We start from the raw sequence: 19690 nt of genomic DNA, 5'->3' as shown, positions 1-19690 counted from the left end.
GCGTTTATCTAATAAAGTACTGCACAGAGGACGCAGGGATCACTAAAAAAGTCCAACTTAAGGACATCAAACTAGATGAGTTTCTCCCAAACTGTGAGAATAATTAAAGTCCATAAAGATAATAAGGAAAACCAAAGCTTAAGGAAGGTTAGCAAGGAGCAAGGGAACTCAGATGACATCAAGGGTGGAAAAAGAACAAGGTTGTGTCTAAAAATACAACAATCTACACAAAAAATTAAACAAATTTAAAGTAAAAGCGTAAGTAATTCAAATTGAAACATGCTATGCACTGACCAACAGAACCACATACTAAGCAAGAAAGACCTAAATAAAAAAGTAGTGCAATCAGCTTTAAATCAAGAACCAAAACTACATCAGCAGCTTCATCTGGACAAAATCCCATTACACTCTGCAGGAACTCTTAAATATGAGCTTTTAGGCTTATATTTCCTAAAATTCGTGTCACAGCTGCACAGTGCATTCAAAGCACAATACCTGTGTGCACAACAACCCCATATATTTTTGACTCACTCAGTGTCTATAACCCAACTGGACCTCTCAGGTCATCTCAGTGTGCTTTCAATAACTGTGGTCCTGTTCTTTGGAACAAACTGTCCGCTGAGCTGAGGTCAGAACTGAACTGTTGCACTACACTGGTCCTCAGGAGGTTCTGGTCAGAACTGCAGCCTTGTCCCAGGAGGGTGATGAACTGATCCAGAAGTCCCACTACGCTGAGGACTCCATTCAGCCCAAATGCAGTGAGCTTAGAACAATCAGTGAAACTGTGAACAACAATCTGAGAGCCAAGAAGGACCATCTCCTCAAAGCCAGGGAGCTACACCACCGGCTGGAGCGGGTGAGAAGACAACTGCATACATGCCCCCATTAGTCCCTTTGTCTTGTGTTGTTTCTGGTTTTTCCACTTTCATCCTCCTCTGCTCTCCTCTGCAGGCATCAAAGTGGGTTGATGATGGCATATACCTGCTGGCTTCTCAGCCGGTTGATAAATGTCAGTCACATGAGGGCGCAGAGTTGGCCCTGCAGGAGCTGGAACGTTACCTGGATAATGCAGGCGAGAATCAGCTGACAGACCTCAGCACCATCTGGAAAGACTACGAGGCCGTGCTGAACCAGCAGTTTAGGGTAAGAGGACTGACATGAGAGGAGAACACACGTGTTGCATTCAAACGTCACATCGCTGAGGTTTTCGCCAACAAAAATGACCACATTAGTGCTAATGTCTAACATTGCATAATATCTCATCTCAGATTATTGTGTTACGACTTTACTGATGTTGGCATACATCAATAACACATTTAATGGTGACACTTTTCCGGTGGCTTCCTGTGCATCAGGACCAAGTGGAGAAAGTTTTCCAGAAGCAGGCGTCCATGCAGGAGATGTTTGACAAGAGGAGAGTCAGCCTCAAGAAGCTAGCAGCTAAACAAACCAGGCCTGTGCAGCCAGTAGCCCCGAGACCCGAAGCCTTCATCAAATCCCCTCTCAGCTCACCTGGTCAGTCTTCACACGGCCGTACATTACACTCGTCATGCAGTGCAGAGCCTTTTCAGACTTTCTCAGGTTTTTGTGCTCTTCAGTCTTAGCATTACTTGAAGCCTGTTGATGCTGTCTCTAGCTCTTATGTGTGCAATACCTGAGACCATGCATTAACAGTCCATTTTCCACTGTTCAAACACAATAAGGATACATAACTTATTGCAGAACAACCTTGTAGAAGGAAATAAAAAAAATCTTATATTTTTAGCTTGAAATCACTATTTTCACGACAAAAAAAATGTATACATTTTCTTTATTTATCCTGCATCCTACACATTTACATACAAGGGCCTTTACACACTCTCCAGTTAATTTATAGTTTTTCACAGCTATTCTATTAGTCAGTATATTGAAGCATTGACAGTAATAGAAACCACATAACCTCTTTGTATTAATTGTACAAAATTGCCACACAATGTATAATATACATGTTGCAAAAAGGATGTTTCAAGCTGCAAGCATTACTGAGCTGAAACCAGCTACTTACAATAATAAAGTATTTGGAAACCTTGAATGCAGCTTTTCTAATATCATGCCACATTCCTCATGACCAGCTAAAACGATCAAAGTTATTAATAGTTATTACATAGTTTAATAAGTTGAAAATCATCCCTGTATTTTCACATCCCCAGCACGCAGAGCAAAGCTGGAGAAGAAATGCTCAGAGACAGACTCCGGCAACTGTGAAAAAGTGAGACTCAAGATTCTGTTTGTAAACTGTTGTACAAGTGTTTTCTGAAGACTTTGGAGTCTGTTCCATATCCAATGTTCCCCCCTTTTTTTTTTTTAGGGAAATGGCCAACTGAAGAACGAATACAGTAGCAGCAGACATACCTCTCTGTCAGAGGAGGAGGAGAACCTGGCAGTGCTCAGGCGGTGAGGGATCAACACTAACTCTTTCATCTGTAATCAAATTACACAGCAGATGGGCTGTGTGAAAAGGGTTATCTGGGGATCTAAAGCTCCGTGCAGCTATCTGAGTACACCAAACCCCTTACTTGATCTCTCTGCCTTTGCCTTTCTGCAGACATGTTATGAACGAGCTGCTGGAAACTGAGAGGGCTTACGTGGAGGAGCTGCTCTGTGTCTTACAGGTGTAGAATCACTCCACAGAAGGTTTTCTGCGCTCTCTGTTTTTCCTGCTCTGGGTATTTCATATTGTGCTTTTGTTGGTTTGTTTCAGGGATACGCCTCTGAGATGGATAATCCAGCAATGTCTCACCTTATCCCTGCGCCTTTGCAGAACAAAAAGGAGGTTTTGTTTGGCAACATGCCGGAAATTTACCACTTTCACAAAAGGTAACGGAGCGCCATCTGGTGGTCACTGATCATATCTGTCCTGTGTTGGACATAAAGGCCAATAAACACATTCAAAATCTTTTTTATTTTTTTTTTTTTGTTTTACCAGAACTTTTCTGAGGGAGTTGGAGCAGTACACAGACTGCCCAGAGTTGGTTGGTAGATGCTTCTTAGAGAGGGTGAGTAAAGGGTGAGATAGCCGAGAGGCACACAACAAATTTTACTGAAGGAAGGGACTGTGCTGTACAAATCTTTTTCATTGCTTTCCCCTCAGATGACAGACCTGCAGATCTATGAGAAGTACTGTCACAACAAACCTCGCTCTGAGAGCCTGTGGAGGCAGTGCTCAGACTGCGCCTTCTTCCAGGTGAACAAATCAGCCGTCAGCACATTTGTGTTAGCCTAACCCATTTAACATTTCATTGCTTGGGGAAATAACAACCTCCCAAAAAATATTTTTAAAAACTCATTTGTATAAATACTTAAATTCAGTTGCCTAGTTACCAAAAATTGCAAACTGATTTTTCCAGCATCCAGTGGGAAATTAAAAGCTATAATATTTGAAAAACACAGCATTATATAACAACTCAAGTTACCAAGTTAAACACATTTTTCAGTGAGATACAGTAGCTCAAAAGAGATTTACGCTCAGGTGGGCAGAGTAAAAAGGTGTTAATGTTTTATTTGACATCATTTTCTTTTTATTACATCAGGAATGCCAGAAAAAGCTGGAGCATAAACTGGGTTTAGATTCATATCTCCTGAAGCCGGTTCAGAGGATTACCAAGTACCAGCTGCTACTGAAGGTGTGAATCTATCTGTTGGCCACAAATCAAACAGACTCTACAACTGTTTTTTTCTGTTTTCGTGTGGTTGCTATGAGCTGTTTCTTCGGTTTTTTCTAACTTCAGGAAATGCTGAAGTACAGTAAGGGCTGTGAAGGGGCTGATGACCTGCAGGATGCGCTGACCTCCATCGTGGGGATCCTCAAGGCTGTCAATGACTCCATGCACCTTATCGCCATTACAGGATTTGAGGTGAGACATTAAACAGGCGCAGAGTTTATCAGTCACCTAACAGATGCTTGGCATCCACTACATGGACTCTCAGAGCCACCATAACCTACAGTTTATAGTTAAATATCTAGAAGGGAAGAAATTTCACAAACTGGCCTGCTGCAAAGGTGCCCAAATATCTGTGAAGGTAGACTGAGACTGCATGGCTAGGTGCTTGATTTTATAGGCTACACCTGTGGCAATGGGACTGTTAACACCTGAATTCAAGGAATAACAGTTGCCAGCCAATACTTTAGTGTATGTCACTGACATGTCATGGACGTCAGATAGGTTCTGAGGTGAAATTGTTCTTTTAAATGATATAATAGAGCTTTTTACAATCCATGAAGCAAAACTGAAAGCTCTTTTTTTAAATCAAAATGTAAAATCAGTTCAAACAAAGACTCGAGTAAGAAAGTCTACATATTTTGTGATATTTAAAACATTAAAGAATTGCACTGCAACAACATATCTGTGGCCCAGATATGCAAATCTGTAACACTCAAAAATAATGTGCAAACTGTGAAAACTGTTGGGAGAAAAGAGCTGACATGATCCTTCGACTTCCTTGATGTCAAAGGATCAAGTGTTAACAGATCATTTGAGATATAAAGGTCCAGAAAGGTGAAACTCCTTTTGAATTCCACTGTTACTTTCATCTAGCAGATGGAAACATGATGATAAGTGACGTGAGAGCTTTGAAATTAGGATAAATTAGACAAGTGTTCTGCTCTTGCGCCTGTTAAAACTTGGCAGCCACTTACAAGTGTATATATAAATTATTTAGAAAGATATATTTGTCATAATCGTGACACTTCAGATAACTCTGGCATACAGCACAAAAGAGAGCTACATTTGGCATAAAGACTGAGGTGTGTGAAAGTCAAACTTGGGCATCTGTAAACTATTTTAGAGCATATCCAGCGTGTTTTTGTTTTTAAATTAAAGTATCTCTTCCCTTCAACCCATTCATTTCTCAGGGTAATCTGAGTGAGCTGGGTAAACTGCTTATGCAAGGGTCATTCAGTGTGTGGACCGAGCACAAGAAAGGCCATGCCAAGGTTAAGGATCTGGCCCGTTTCAAGCCCATGCAGAGACACCTCTTCCTCCATGAGAAGGCCCTGCTCTTCTGCAAGAGGAGAGAGGAGAACGGGGAAGGTTATGAGAAAGCTCCTTCATACAGCTTCAAGCAGTCCTTGAATGTGAGCCCATCTAAGGTTGCAAATTGCATTTGATTCTTTTTTTACTGATGTGGTAACAAAGATGCATATTTCTCTTCACTGTTTATTGAACAGATGAGAGCCGTGGGCATCACTGAGAATGCAAAAGGAGACAACAAAAAGTTTGAAATTTGGTGCAACTCCAGAGAAGAAGTCTATATTGTTCAGGTAAATAAACAAAGACTAATAAAGAACAACTACTGAGCAAATACTCTGATAATGGTTAGATTTTGAGGGGTGTACATCCTTTTTGTCTCAGGCACCAACGGCTGAAGTCAAAACCACTTGGGTAAATGAGATCAGGAAGGTCCTGACGACCCAGCTGGAGGAATGCAGAGGTACATTCATGTATTATGAAAGCCATTATGAAAGTTTTTCTATAACTTATGCCTTAGCTGAAGTGATGTTCCAGCATCGCTGTTTTTCTCTCATTTGTGTCATTCAGAAGCAAGCCAGCAGAGGGCACCAGATCAGGCCACCCATGCTCCACCTGTTCCCACTGGAACCGTAAGTCTCAGGTAAGTCCGAACTCCCCACCTCATTTACTTTCTCTCACTGGTGTTACGAACATTTTCCATGTGATTGCCCTTTGTAAACTTTTAATAATCTGGGCCAGTTCTTTCAGAAATTGTTGAAGCTTCTCATGTTGCTCTCTTCTCCACTTGCAGCCCATTCAAGACAGGCCAGAAGAGCATTAAAAAGGGAGAAGAGAAGAAAGCTGAGTCCTGCAGTCCTGATGTCAATTCCTCCTCTTCTGTAAAGGCTGCAGGGAAAGGTGAGTGAAGAGCGCACGAGGGATACCCGCCTTGTTTCTTGTTAAATTTTAACTGTAACATTTGCAATGCATGTGTTGCATCAACTCTGTTTTACCCTACCTCTGTGCTTTCCCACTTCTTATGATTGGTTCGTGTCTTAACTTCTCATTTCCCAATGAATCAAGTTCCATTTTCCCTCCGTATTGATTCCCTCTTAACCCAACTTACCTTCTTCCTTAATTCTTTTTGTCCGTCTGTCTTGTCTCCTTGCTTTCCGTCTGAGTCAGATGAGGGTGTGACAAGCCCGACCTCAGACAGAGCTGCTGTGGCTAAAAAGCGCTTTACTTTACAGGGCTTCAGTAACCTCAAAGCTCAGAAAGGTAACTGCAAGCCAGAGATTTTCCATTATCCACCTGATATGTCATCTTCTGCATCTGTGAAACAAAAAAAGGATTTTTCCATTTAGTGTGACGCAATACATTTTTGTTTAATCATCTTAAGACACTAATATTACATCAGTTAGAAGCTGGATCACTCTCATGTCTTTAGGACAAGAAATAATCAGGCTCAAGTGAGTTTGCAGGAAGTTATTGCTATAAATCATCATAGATCATATACAATTATGTTTTTAACCTATTTCCTGACTTTGTCACAACTTCTGGGTAAAGCTAACTTCTGACAGCACTCTTTTCACTTTTACCACAAAGACATGAGTGTGTGACTGTTGCTCAGTCTGGAGAAAGTATCTGGGGGATTTTATTAAAGCCTTTTAGTCAGAAATGCTGCATGCTTCCCTCCACAGAGCCCTCAAGTACTGATGACAAAAGTTTTACATTGCCCATGACAGTCTTCCCATCATCAGGTATCGCACAGCTCTAGACCCCAGTTTTATTTCATCCAATGTAATGGCATTTGCACAGTTGACATTTTGACTTTGTTAAGAAAAGCATGTGAATCTGAGCAGGTGTTGAAAGTTATGTCAGGGTAAACAGAATAAATCAGCATGCAGAATATCAGAACCACAGAAGTGCAAAAACCTTACACCTGCATACTGTAACATGTCAAAATGTCTCCCGTGAGCGGCCTCTGTGTTGCTGAAGCACTTTTTCTATGGCAGCAGCTTCTATTCTGAAATCTTGCAGAGTTCAGCTACTTTTTGCAGGTGCTGTTTTAGTTAGAGTTACTTTTCTACCTCTGTATTAGTTGACTTTTGTTTGTTTTATTAGTCTGAGCTGAGAAAGTGCTGTTTTCTATGCCTCCTTTATACCTTTCCTTCATTCCTTTCATGAAAATAGGCCTGTTGAATATTACTTTTTGATAATTATGTCTTTCTTGATTTAACTTTCAACCTCATCTCTTCTTTTTACTTTTTTTCCCCAGGATCTCCCACCAGCCCAGATCACAAGACGAAACGCCAGAGTGATCCCACACCATTTGGCTTTAAAGGTAATGTTCAGCCACTGCATAGCCTCCTTGCTGGGTTAGTTGTTTTCCATAATGCTTGAATACATCCAAGGTCTTACACAGGTTTGGTTGGCTGCAGCTACAGCAGGAAAAGTGACTAGCTGTGTTTCCATTGCCTCCTGTCCCTCAGATGCAGGTCCTCCAGCCCTCCACCTGACCAGAGCCAGGTGGTTCAGCACCTCTAGTCTCTTACAGACAAAGTGGAGAGGTATATTGGCACTAACCTGCCACAGCTGGCTGTGTCAGGGTGTTTCACTGCTATGAACCTTTTAAAGGCAGCGCGTTTGTCTTTTCCACATCCCCTTCAAGTGCAGAGAAAATCATAGAATACCCTCTGACACAGAGGCATGTTTGCCTGCCCACTTTATACCTCTGTTTGAAGAAAGTTTAAAATATGAAGTTGCATGCCAGTCTCCACCATCTTGGAGTTTTTCTGTAGTGCATAGTTGTGGATCTGATTGTGTAATCTGGGATTCCTGATTTTAGCCACTTTTGTTCTAACAATGGGGACCTTATCGTGGTTCTTCCATACTCATCACTCTCCCTTCAGGTCACGTACATGTTTGACAGTAGCTGAGGCTGAATGTTGCTGCAAACTAAGCACCTGTTTTGTTTTGTTTTTTGCCTCTTCTGTTCAGGCTGGAATAAAGCCTCCCTGTCACTCGATGCCTCAGGGGAACATGACGGCTACTCCAGCGCTGAAGATCCTCTTAACTCTGACCCAGAAGATGAAAATGGCAAGAAGCTGGTGAGTCACTGTGTATGACTAACAGATAGCAGGCTTGTAATCACAGTGTTGGTGCTATGGTATCCAGTATTTATATCTAAGGTTACATTCAAAGTTTTCAGACATTTGATATCATTGTTGGTACCATAACACTGCCAGCAGAAATAGAATACACTTTTATGTCAGTGTTGCTCATAGCTTCAGACAACAGTGATGGAACGATTCCCAGTATTCGTGCTATATAGGGAGTGCAGAATTATTAGGCAAGTTGTATTTTTGAGGAATAATTTTATTATTGAACAACAACCATGTTCTCAATGAACCCAAAAAACTCATTAATATCAAAGCTGAATGTTTTTGGAAGTAGTTTTTAGTTTGTTTTTAGTTTTAGCTATTTTAGGGGGATATCTGTGTGTTCAGGTGACTATTACTGTGCATAATTATTAGGCAACTTAACAAAAAAAAAATATATACCCATTTCAATTATTTATTTTTACCAGTGACACCAATATAACATCTCCACATTCACAAATATACATTTCTGACATTCAAAAACAAAAACAAATCAGCGACCAATATAGCCACCTTTCTTTGCAAGGACACTCAAAAGCCTGCCATCCATGGATTCTGTCAGTGTTTTGATCTGTTCACCATCAACATTGCGTGCAGCAGCAACCACAGCCTCCCAGACACTGTTCAGAGAGGTGTACTGTTTTCCCTCCTTGTAAATCTCACATTTGATGATGGACCACAGGTTCTCAATGGGGTTCAGATCAGGTGAACAAGGAGGCCATGTCATTAGTTTTTCTTCTTTTATACCCTTTCTTGCCAGCCACGCTGTGGAGTACTTGGACGCGTGTGATGGAGCATTGTCCTGCATGAAAATCATGTTTTTCTTGAAGGATGCAAACTTCTTCCTGTACCACTGCTTGAAGAAGGTGTCTTCCAGAAACTGGCAGTAGGACTGGGAGTTGAGCTTGACTCCATCCTCAACCCGAAAAGGCCCCACAAGCTCATCTCTGATGATACCAGCCCAAACCAGTACTCCACCTCCACCTTGCTGGCGTCTGAGTCGGACTGGAGCTCTCTGCCCTTTACCAATCCAGCCACGGGCCCATCCATCTGGCCCATCAAGACTCACCCTCATTTCATCAGTCCATAAAACCTTAGAAAAATCCGTCTTGAGATATTTCTTGGCCCAGTCTTGACGTTTCAGCTTGTGTGTCTTGTTCAGTGGTGGTCGTCTTTCAGCCTTTCTTACCTTGGCCATGTCTCTGAGTATTGCACACCTTGTGCTTTTGGGCACTCCAGTGATGTTGCAGCTCTGAAATATGGCCAAACTGGTGGCAAGTGGCATCTTGGCAGCTGCACGCTTGACTTTTCTCAGTTCATGGGCAGTTATTTTGCGCCTTGGTTTTTCCACACGCTTCTTGCGACCCTGTTGACTATTTTGAATGAAACGCTTGATTGTTCGATGATCACGCTTCAGAAGCTTTGCAATTTTGAGACTGCTGCATCCCTCTGCAAGATATCTCACTATTTTTGACTTTTCTGAGCCTGTCAAGTCCTTCTTTTGACCCATTTTGCCAAAGGAAAGGAAGTTGCCTAATGATTATGCACACCTGATATAGGGTGTTGATGTCATTAGACCACACCCCTTCTCATTACAGAGATGCACATCACCTAATATGCTTAATTGGTAGTAGGCTTTCGAGCCTATACAGCTTGGAGTAAGACAACATGCATGAAGAGGATGATGTGGACAAAATACTCATTTGCCTAATAATTCTGCACTCCCTGTATTATATAGGCCTTGTAATCAGAAGGTTGCCGGTTCGAGCCCCGGCTTGGACAGTCTCGGTCGTTGTGTCCTTGGGCAAGACACTTCACCCGTTGCCTACTGGTGGTGGTCAGAGGGCCCAGTGGCGCCAGTGTCCGGTAGCCTCGCCTCTGTCAGTGCGCCCAGGGTGGCTGTGGCTACAATGTAGCTTGCCATCACCAGTGTGTGAATGTGTGTGTGAATGGGTGGATGACTGCATATGTAGAGCGCTTTGGGGTCCTTAGGGACTATTAAAAGCGCTATATAAATACAGGCCATTTACCATATAATGTGTGCAAGTCTTTCTGCCATTGTAGAAAAGTATTGCTGTACACTTTAGTTAATAGTAACAGTTTAAAACTGTAACTTTATAAGTACTTGATAAAGTTGCCACTGTTGTGCTCGTAGGAGGATGCTGCTGCTTTCCAATACTGATAAATTCAGAAGAAAGACTTCCACAAACAGCTGAAAGCTTAAAGCTGATTTCAACTCTTGCTAACCTTTTGTCAAAACTCTGATATCAATTACTGCTGAGTCTTATTAATCTGAGCTGTCACAGAATGACTTCAGAACTGTCATAAAGCCATTACTTTCTAATAGATCTAAAACTGTAGTGTAAAGTGAAGAAGAGACAATTCAACACGCATGAAACATGATTTTGGAGGTTTGGAAGAGCCTATGGTAACTGAAGGCATGCAATTGTTTTTTGTATTGTGTGACATTAATGGAAATCCATTTATGGAATTATCTTAACGTGTTACTCATGATCTGGAAAGATTGCTGAATTTCTCTTGAATCCGTCTCTTATCTTGACTATGAACAGTGTGCTGGAAAATACACCGTCACGGCTGAGTATGAGATCGGTGGCGCTCAAGAGCTCTCTGTGAAGAGCGGAGATGTAGTGCAGCTGGTCAAGGAGGGGGACGATGGACAGTGGTGAGGTTACAACCTTATATTATCTATGTGAACTAATAAAAAAATCTATAATTTAGAAGCATTGGTTTAACTATACTTTTGTGTCTAGGCTTGTGCGTAACTTAAACACATCTAAGGAGGGTTGGATTCCTGCTGCTAATCTTATCAACCTCATTGGAAAATCAAAGTCTTGTCAGTCTCTCACCAGCTCAGGTATTCTAAGAAACAGTCCCAAATAAATCATGTCAAAATCCAACATGCATTTGTTACACATGCATTAACTCCTCAATGTGGCTGTGTTTCAAACAGAAGGCAGTGGCTCTGGGAACCTCAGCACATCATCTAGCTGCAGTGAGACCTACACAAGCTTCTCTGATATCAAACCCTGAAAATACTCTGCACTTTCTTCATCATCAAACTGCCATCATTCCTACATCATGTGGCTATCTGTACCGTTTTGCCAGCATATGTAATCATGAATTTTGTCAATTTTCCACAGAAAACAGAAGTTACAAAGGTAACTATAGTTTTATGAATTCTAGGATCACTGCCGGTGGCAGTAAACAAAATGTCTCCTCATAGTCTGCACGTGTTGAAATCTTATATAAACAAAATCATATGCATGATGTGTAGGCTACCTGTGCATATGCACTATAAATAACTTGGTAGGCTACATATGAGCTCTATGAAACTTCTCATGCTGAAATTTTCCAAGTGACCAGCATGACTGGCAATCATCTTGGGTTTCACAGAACCACAGTCATCCAACTTCTTCCTTACTGCCAGTGGCAGTAAACAAAGTGGATGACTTAAAGCAGCATCAAGAGGAACAGACAACTTCTAGTCAACCAGTGGCTGGTAACGTGAATCCACAGGCTGACAGAACCTCACAAATGTACAGGGTGTTCCCCAAGATGCCGCTGCACAGATTACACAGATGGGACACCCCACATTGCTCTCCAGGAGGTGGCCGCACCCCTGGTTGAGTGACAGACGACACCTGAAGAATGCAGGCACATCTGCTATTCCATATGCCTGTTTCATCATGTTTACAGCTCAGTGGGAATGCCCCAGTATGAACACATCTTTTCTCTTGTTCTTTTCATTATAAGAAATCAAAGACAGGTCCCATGTTGCAGTGCCCCCCATGTCCCAATGTTCAAGGTCCTAGCACACCTGCCATAATAGGAAAAGACCAGCAGAGCTTCAGCTCTTCCAAAAAGCTCTTCTTCTGAGTTGCCAATAGCAAATACAAACCAGCCACACCTTTAAGAGGGCAAAGACTGCACTCTGACAATGACAGTCTGAATGACAACCTCCTACCCCTTACTCCAAGGGATGCTTACCTCCTGAACATAGATTATAGATCATTAATTATCAACCTAAAGAACAATTAACCAAGAAAAAACACCGGGCTGACAGCATGAAAATCAACGGGGCTGGGCTACCAGGGGGTATTTCCATCACATTTTAGCATATAGGATCTCACCCTGTGTGGCATATGAGGAGACATATTTGCTGTGTTTTCCTGCCATTGGCAGTCATGAGTTAATGAAACAAAACTGCATTTTTATTTAATTTTTCTAACCTCTCACATACACTGCACATTCAGAATGTTATACATTTACTGTGAAGGAACAAAACACATGCATATGGTAATTTCACTGTATAGATCTGTCATGGAGACAGAAGATCCACGTGCTGATAATGTAATAGATGTATGAATGGGCCAGCAGGACTGATCTCAGCAAATGCATCTATTTATGCTCACACTAAAAGCGGGGAGAGGTTAGTGGACAACAGCTGTCTTTGTGTTCACATGCACTAATTTCTTCAGGAGTTCATATTTTAACTCTGAATGAGAAAGAGGGCAATGTCCACTTTCTTTAGCTTGAATGAATTTTTCCTGAGAGCCAACTCTCTGTCCACTTTAAAAAAAAAAAAGTTTATTTATTTGTATGAAGCACCCACAGATATTCATCCACTCTTTAATTTTATTGTTGTCTGTAAACTCTCCTCCTGTCTGCTGTCAGTCTGTCATTAGAAACCTGTTCTGTCACCAGCTCTCCAGAGTTTGTGTGTGTGAGCTTTTGTCCTTTTGCTTTTGTCTCTGATAGCCTGGTCAAACTCTTTGTGCATTTTCATATATGCTACAGTTTTACAAATGTATCCATGTGAATAATGGGAGATCACTGTATAGGCTAACTTATTCCCAGCAGAGGGAAAATGTTTGGAATGTAGATATTGTTTATTAATATGTGTCTGTCATGTTTGTTAAAGGAGATGCTATATTGTACATTAAGTATGGTGATGTCACTGCTTTGTGACTTGTCCAGTTTTGTTTTGTTTTGTTTTTTTACATAAATGACTTGTGACAATTCACTTACTGTCTCTCTCTCTCTCTCGGTGCTGAGATGTAATCTGAAGCCTTCTGTTTTTGATTTCTGAGTCATCCTGAAACATTTCTGTAACCAGCTGTTTCTCAAAGAGTTGTGGTCGTAGGCTAACAACAAAAAGCGAGAAACGAAACTGAAACAAATTAACGGGTTGCCAGGTATTTTCATAGCTTTCCCCCCAATAAATAAAGAAATCAAACAAACAAACAAACAAAAAAATCGTAGTAAGGAACTAACATACCCCTTTCATTGAAATCAGAATCAGAATCAGAATACTTTATTGATCCCTGGGGGAAATTATTTTTTGTTACAGTGCTCCATTTTAAACCAACATTAAGACAAGACAGACAATACGCTAACTAAGAATAGTTATATATATATATATATATATATATATATATATATATATATATATATATATATATATATATATATATATATATATATATATATATATATATATATATATTATTATATATACATACATAAGTCACTTATAAATAAATAGTTGGAAAAGAAACCTGTGTAGCTGTAGCAGCAAACAGTGTGTTAAGTGGATGCGTTGTACAGGGAGATGGCCACAGGCAGGAATGATTTCCTGTGTCGTTCAGTGGTGCTTTTCGGTAATCTCAGTCTCTCACTGAACGAGCTCCTGTGACTGACCAACATGTCATGGAGTGGGTGGGAGGTGTTATCCAACATTGTCTTTATCTTGGACAGCATCCGCCTCTCCGACACCACCTTGAGGGAGTCCAGCTCCATCCCCACAACATTGCTGGCCTTACGGATCAGTTTATTAAGTCTGTTGGCATCTGCGACCCTCAGCCTGCTCCCCCAGCATGCAACAGCATAGAGGATCGCACTGGCCACAACAGACTCATAGAAAATCCTCAGCATTTTCTGGCAGATGTTGAAGGACCTCAGTCGCCTCAAAAAATAGAGACGACTCTGGCCCTTCCTGTAAAGTGCTGTGATGTTTTTAGCCCAGTCCAGTTTATTGTCAATGTGTACTCCAAGGTATTTATAGTCCTCCACAATGTCAACACTGACCCCCTGGATTGAAACAGGGGTCAAGTGTTTCCTGGTCTTCCTGAAGTCCACGATCAGTTCCTTGGTCTTTGCCACGTTGAGCTGCAGATGATTCTGCTCACACCACGTGACAAAGGAGTCGACCACAGCCCGGTACTCTGTCTGTGGTATTTGACTGACACACACACACACACACACACACACACACACACACACACACACACACACACTATTTACGGCTTTGGAACACCATAAGAAACTTTTCTAAAATAGTATTAAGGATCATTTCCTTAGACAATGGGTTGAACCGTGAACTAATATAGGTTGCAATGTAGGTTGCTTTTGCCTCCACTTTTTTTCCCCAGCCAGAGAACATTTTTATTACTAATTTTTTTTTTTAAAAAACTTTAAAAAATACAAAATATTGTATTATTATCGATTAATATCAAAATCAAATCAAATCAAAATCAAATCACTTTTATTGTCACATCACATGTGCAGGCACACTGGCACAGCACATGCGAGTGAAATTCTTGTGTGCGAGCCCCACAAGCAACAGAGATGTGCAAACACAACAACACAAACGAGCAAAATACAAGAATGGCCAACCTGAAACTAATAAATATATGTACAATATATAATAGTGTATGCATTTCTGGATGTGTATACTAAATATTTTCCTACGTGTGTGTGTGTGTGTGTGTGTGTGTGTGTGTGTGTGTGTGTGTGTGTGTGTGTGTATACACACATCATAGCTCTATATTCACCGGAAATAATAAGCCGATAATGAATCTTATTTGGTGAGCAGCCAAAGGTTAGTTTTTTTTCTTGTCGGGTATTAAAGTGAAGGTAACCTAAAAATAGTTATCCAAAGAAGATGGATATTAGTCGCAATTTCGCATCAGTTTCTCTCTCCGTCGATTGAAATGCGTTTCCATGCGGTGGTGACTGAAAGGAGGATGTTTCTGATAGAACCTGGCAACCCCAAAGAAATGGGCGGCGAAGTAGATAAGAAATCGTTTTTGAACAGCAGCGCTGATTCAACATGGACGCATGCGAGCAAGCCTGATAGAAAAAGTGGAAGCGGTGTGTTTGTCGGTAAAAAATGAGCAATAGCAGAGTGGCCTGCATACTTTGTCAGCGATCCAAAGAGACGAAGATTACCGGAACCTTGTCGACTAAAGATGAAGTCACGGCTCACCAGAACTGCCTGGTAAATACAAGCACGCTTCTTTTGTTCTTCGTCTTTATTTCGTGTGTAACGACGAGGACTTGATTCACCGCTCAGTGCAGCGGTTAAGTCCACAACGTAACTGTGGACAAGACGTGTGGAAAAGTTATAAAAATAACGCACACGAGTAATTTTTCCTGACGCCTTTAATTTCCTTATAGGCTACCACCTTTGATAAACGTACAAATTGATTCATGCATATAAACTTTCCAGCAGTTTAAAGATGAGTTCTGTTGCAATTGCTGTAACATTAAAATGCGACGATTAACACTAATCGGCACAGTTTGTGCCGTATATGCTTCTAATGGCATCACAGTGGATACAGATGAAGGTGGTACGTTCTTAAAAAGCAGGAAAACACTGCCATAACTGATTTCCAAGGGTTCCATGTAGTTCTGCTGTCCTCCTGGATCCTCTTAAAGCTATTTTTGTCAGTGTCACTGAGACTTTTTATGTGGACAAATAAAAGATATAGAAAAGTCATTTTGCCAAAAACTGATTGCAGCTTCTACCTTGTGGCTCAAGATGACTTTATATTATTCATGAGGGATACATTTTTTTTTTTGGCAAATACTGGAAATCTGTTTTTGGTAGGCAATCGCTTTTTGGCCCAGCAGCATCAAAAGGCCTGAAAGACCACAGAAGACAACTAAAGTGTGTGATCACACAAATTCTTTCTTTGGTTGAGAGAAAAAAAACAACTTGATAACATGTAAACAAGTAAGTTGGCGAAGTATTGTCTAGAGACTCCTTCATGAATGGAGATGCAGACGGTTTACGAGGTGCACACCGCGGTTTACACTCAAGAACATGAAGGTCAGATTAGACTTTGCCAGAAAAAAGTCAGCAAAAGAGCCTTCACATCGTGAGCTGAAGCATACTACATTATCTATGTTTTGTTGTGAGCATGGCCAGCACTAGTGTTTACTGATGATGGGATTGCCGATCAATGGCGTGTCCAGCGGGGTGGCCTGGGGGGGCACAGGCCACCCCCCAAACCAGACTGGCCACCCCAGGTGCCACCCCAAAGGCAAAACAATAAAATTCAATCAAATATCAAATGTCCGATTATGTTTTCACGGTGACGCTCAAATATCCGAGTGTAAGTGAATGCAGCATCGCTTCTGCGCTATGTGCATCACGTTAGCAAAGGTAGGAGAGCCAAGCGCGAAAGATGGCACTGCAGGAAACAATTTTTCGGTGAAAGAAAATGAGGACAGAATAAATGTCCCGGTAAGTAATATCAAGTTTGTTGAGTTTAGTAAACTTCGGTGAAATTAGAATACCAAGGAAAAAAATAACACTTAAAGAATTATTGCAGCTGTGGAATATTTCAGACAGTATGCTACTGAGGGCAGCTAACATAAGAGTTATGAGTTATAAGATATAATCTAAGTCGTAACATTGCTGTATGGAGCTGCAGATTTGGTTGCAGGTTAACATAGCTGGACTGGCCATCGGGCATACCGGGCATATCCCCAGTGACTTATTTTTTATTTTTTTTGTAACGGCATGAACAATGAGAGGTGGTGGATTGGCCAGATGCAGGTCGATGTGTAGAAATAACTCCGTTGTTTGGTGGTGGCTATGACGGGGCTTCCACAGAGGCAGCAGGTGGATGAGGGAAGGGGAGGCAGGAGGAGAGACCCGAGGCAGCCACCAGTCCGAGTGTCAGGTGAACTGAACTTCAGGTAAGAAGTTATGACCTGCAGTCTATCTGGGTCAGATATAAACCAAGTTTAGGTGGAGTTTATTTTCATGTTTCTGACTTTTTACTGTCAGTTGCAATAACTCATACTGCGTTCTAGCCAGTTTGACGGAGTTTTTATACAGCTGGGTGGGTGCTATGATGGTACTGATAGTGAACTTTATTTTATTCATAAGGTTAGTAGAGTTGCCAACGGCTCCTTAAAAAAATGGAATGGTCCCTCATTCAGAGAAAATATTACACGTTTCGTATTGAGCTGAGAAGAGACGCAGTTTGTCCCGGACTTTAGCTAGAATGGAAAAAAGACACAAAGCTAGATTTATTCTGTCTTTATGCTGCACAGCTGCCTCTTCTTCTCTCATTCTCCCCCTCCCTCTCCTGTTGCTACTTCAATCATGAAACTGATCAATGATCAGCTGATCGGCTTTTCTCTCTTGTTTATCGCCCACTTTGCGCCAGAAAGAGGAAACCAGCAGATATTGCGCTAAACAACAGCAGCACGTTTAAGCTTGATCAGCTGTTGTTAGAATGTATTTAATATTAATTTCTAGTATCAGCTGATGTTTGCTGGAGCCACAGCTGTAAAGCTGCTGGTCATGATGTCTGTTTAGATATGTGGTGAGAGGGAAACATGAAGATGAAACCAGGAGATGTCCTTACTGAACCATCAGAGCTGAACAGGTGATGGAGAAACAGGTTTACCTTTTAGGTGACATGAATGAGTTGAAGGGAAGTTATGAACTGTTTCTGAGAGACAAATAACCCCAGGATCCTTTTTTATGTAGCTGACAGCTGGTAACTGTGCAGGGGCGGGTCTAGCAAAGTTTTGCCAGGGGGCCAGGTAGGGCATTAACAGGGAAAGGTGGGCACAAAGAAATACTTTTCTTTCTTATTCTCATTTAAAATACCTAGTTTTTATTAAATAATTATCTAAATCTTACAACCAAAGTTTTTATCTGACGTAAAATGTATAGAAATCATACATATACCAACAAGACTGTACATCACTGTCACAACAGGGTTTGTTTTCAGTCAAAGTCTTTATGGCTTTACTACCTGGTGGGTCGGTCTGTAGTAAAAATGCCCAATTTTTTTGTCCCAGTCCAGCCCTGCAGGTTAATACTGGCAGTGTCACCATGCCAGCTGACTATTTTATCATCAGCCAGTGTTGTTCTTTATCAATATTACCAAAGTTTACGATAAGGCAGCATAGAAAGTATTTACTTGCTTTCAGGTTTCATTCAAATGTTAGTCTTTTCAGTTGTTTCCCCACTTTTTTCCTGTTTCAAAATCAAACACCAGTTTGTGAGAAGATTATCTTCTTTTTTTAACAGGCAGATAAAGTTTTGCATTGGCATTGGCTAATTTGTCAATTGTTTGTTACAAATGTTCGTATTTTAATTTTCAAAAATGTTTTTGCCCAAAACATATGTGCACTATATGTCAGTAAAAATACTATGCAAATATTGATGTCCTTGAATGCTGAGTAAACACTGACAAAGCACTGATTGTATCTCTTGTACTTTATCAACGCAGTATCTAAAAACTTTGCACCGTAGTGGTTAAAATCTCATTCTAATAAGAGTTAAAAGTGCATTTGGTTATTAGGTTTATAGGATTATTGAATTATGGTTAAGGGTTGGTAGAATTTTTTTTTTTAAACATTATCTGCCAATTAAATCTGCCACCCTTCTCCAAATCTGTGCCCCTACCTGGCCCCCCCAACAAAAATTTTCTAGACACGCCACTGTTGCCGATAGACGCGGCAGGATAAACGGTGAAGAGTACAGAGCTACAGTCTCAGCTCAGATTCAGCCAAATGCTGCCAAAGTGATTGTACAGCCCTTCTCAGAGTGAATGAATAATGACCCAAAGTGTTCTGCCAAAGCAGTATACTTAGTGTCAAGTCAGTCACCTGATCTCAGCCTAATGCTTTTTTATTTACTGAAGACACAGCCACGCACAAGGTGTCTGCACTCAAGGCTTAGCAGAGGATCTTAACCGAGGAAACATGACATTTGGTGGCTAGTTTATGAATTTTAAGTATTGGCTTACTTAGTCTAATAAACCAAATCTATTATTTTAACTGATTATATCTAAGTGTACAGCCATGTTTTTATTACTTTAAAAAAAAAAAAAAAAATACACTTCAAGAGGGGACACGTGCACAAGCACATGCATTTACACATACTTACCTGGATTACCTTAACCTCTTTTGAGTTGCTTTAGGACAAATGCCATATTTATGAACTCACAAGTTTAGGGTAGATGTAGCTCAGGAGGTAGAGCAGGCCATCTACTAATCTGAAGGTTGGTGGTTCAATCCCTGGGTTCAATCGCGGTTCCTCCAGTCCAAGTCCAGGGCCCAATTGCTTCAATGTGTCCCCTGAAGTGTCAATGTTGGATAGAAAGTACTTAAGCATAGAAGAAAAGTGCTTGGGCGAATGAGTCATGCTGCATAAAGTGCTTTGAGTGGTAAGGTGGAGTAGAAAAGCCCTCTATAAGAACCAGTCCA

At 41.1% G+C, this 19690-nt stretch overlaps 2 protein-coding genes across 7 annotated transcripts in view; both read left to right on the top strand.

Moving 5' to 3' along the window:
• Positions 1-13193, top strand: part of mcf2lb (mcf.2 cell line derived transforming sequence-like b) — a 53830-nt gene extending 40637 nt beyond the window's left edge. For 3 of the 6 annotated variants that reach the window (XM_085384361.1, XM_085384362.1, XM_085384359.1), the window contains exons 11-32: positions 665-856; positions 952-1143; positions 1356-1515; positions 2190-2248; positions 2348-2433; positions 2585-2651; positions 2741-2856; positions 2966-3035; positions 3131-3223; positions 3570-3662; positions 3768-3893; positions 4892-5113; positions 5207-5299; positions 5391-5469; positions 5577-5649; positions 5800-5906; positions 7267-7332; positions 7481-7558; positions 7989-8098; positions 10720-10832; positions 10921-11024; positions 11121-13193. In XM_085384361.1, the coding sequence (XP_085240487.1) occupies positions 665-856; positions 952-1143; positions 1356-1515; positions 2190-2248; positions 2348-2433; positions 2585-2651; positions 2741-2856; positions 2966-3035; positions 3131-3223; positions 3570-3662; positions 3768-3893; positions 4892-5113; positions 5207-5299; positions 5391-5469; positions 5577-5649; positions 5800-5906; positions 7267-7332; positions 7481-7558; positions 7989-8098; positions 10720-10832; positions 10921-11024; positions 11121-11200 (2379 nt within the window). In that variant the 3' untranslated portion in view covers positions 11201-13193. Of the gene's footprint in view, positions 1-664; positions 857-951; positions 1144-1355; positions 1516-2189; positions 2249-2347; positions 2434-2584; positions 2652-2740; positions 2857-2965; positions 3036-3130; positions 3224-3569; positions 3663-3767; positions 3894-4891; positions 5114-5206; positions 5300-5390; positions 5470-5576; positions 5650-5799; positions 5907-6173; positions 6267-6688; positions 6749-7266; positions 7333-7480; positions 7559-7988; positions 8099-10719; positions 10833-10920; positions 11025-11120 lie in introns of all 6 variants that reach the window. The other 3 variants (XM_085384363.1, XM_085384364.1, XM_085384360.1) reach the window with 3 other exon arrangements.
• A 2029-nt stretch (positions 13194-15222) lies between these two features.
• phf11 (PHD finger protein 11) overlaps positions 15223-19690 on the top strand; it is an 11987-nt gene continuing 7519 nt past the window's right edge. Inside the window, exon 1 of the mRNA XM_085384003.1 lies at positions 15223-15449. Coding sequence (XP_085240129.1) covers positions 15342-15449 — 108 coding nt within the window. The 5' untranslated portion in view covers positions 15223-15341. The remainder of the gene's footprint in view (positions 15450-19690) is intronic.

This window comes from Rhamphochromis longiceps, linkage group LG16 (assembly GCF_057381845.1).
Source record: "Rhamphochromis longiceps isolate RC_006_pf linkage group LG16, R_longiceps_female_GT1.1, whole genome shotgun sequence".
In the NCBI taxonomy this organism is placed as follows: Eukaryota; Metazoa; Chordata; class Actinopteri; order Cichliformes; family Cichlidae; genus Rhamphochromis; species Rhamphochromis longiceps.
The sequence above is the reverse complement of the archived record's forward strand: the minus strand, read 5'-3'. Positions and strand labels throughout refer to the sequence as shown.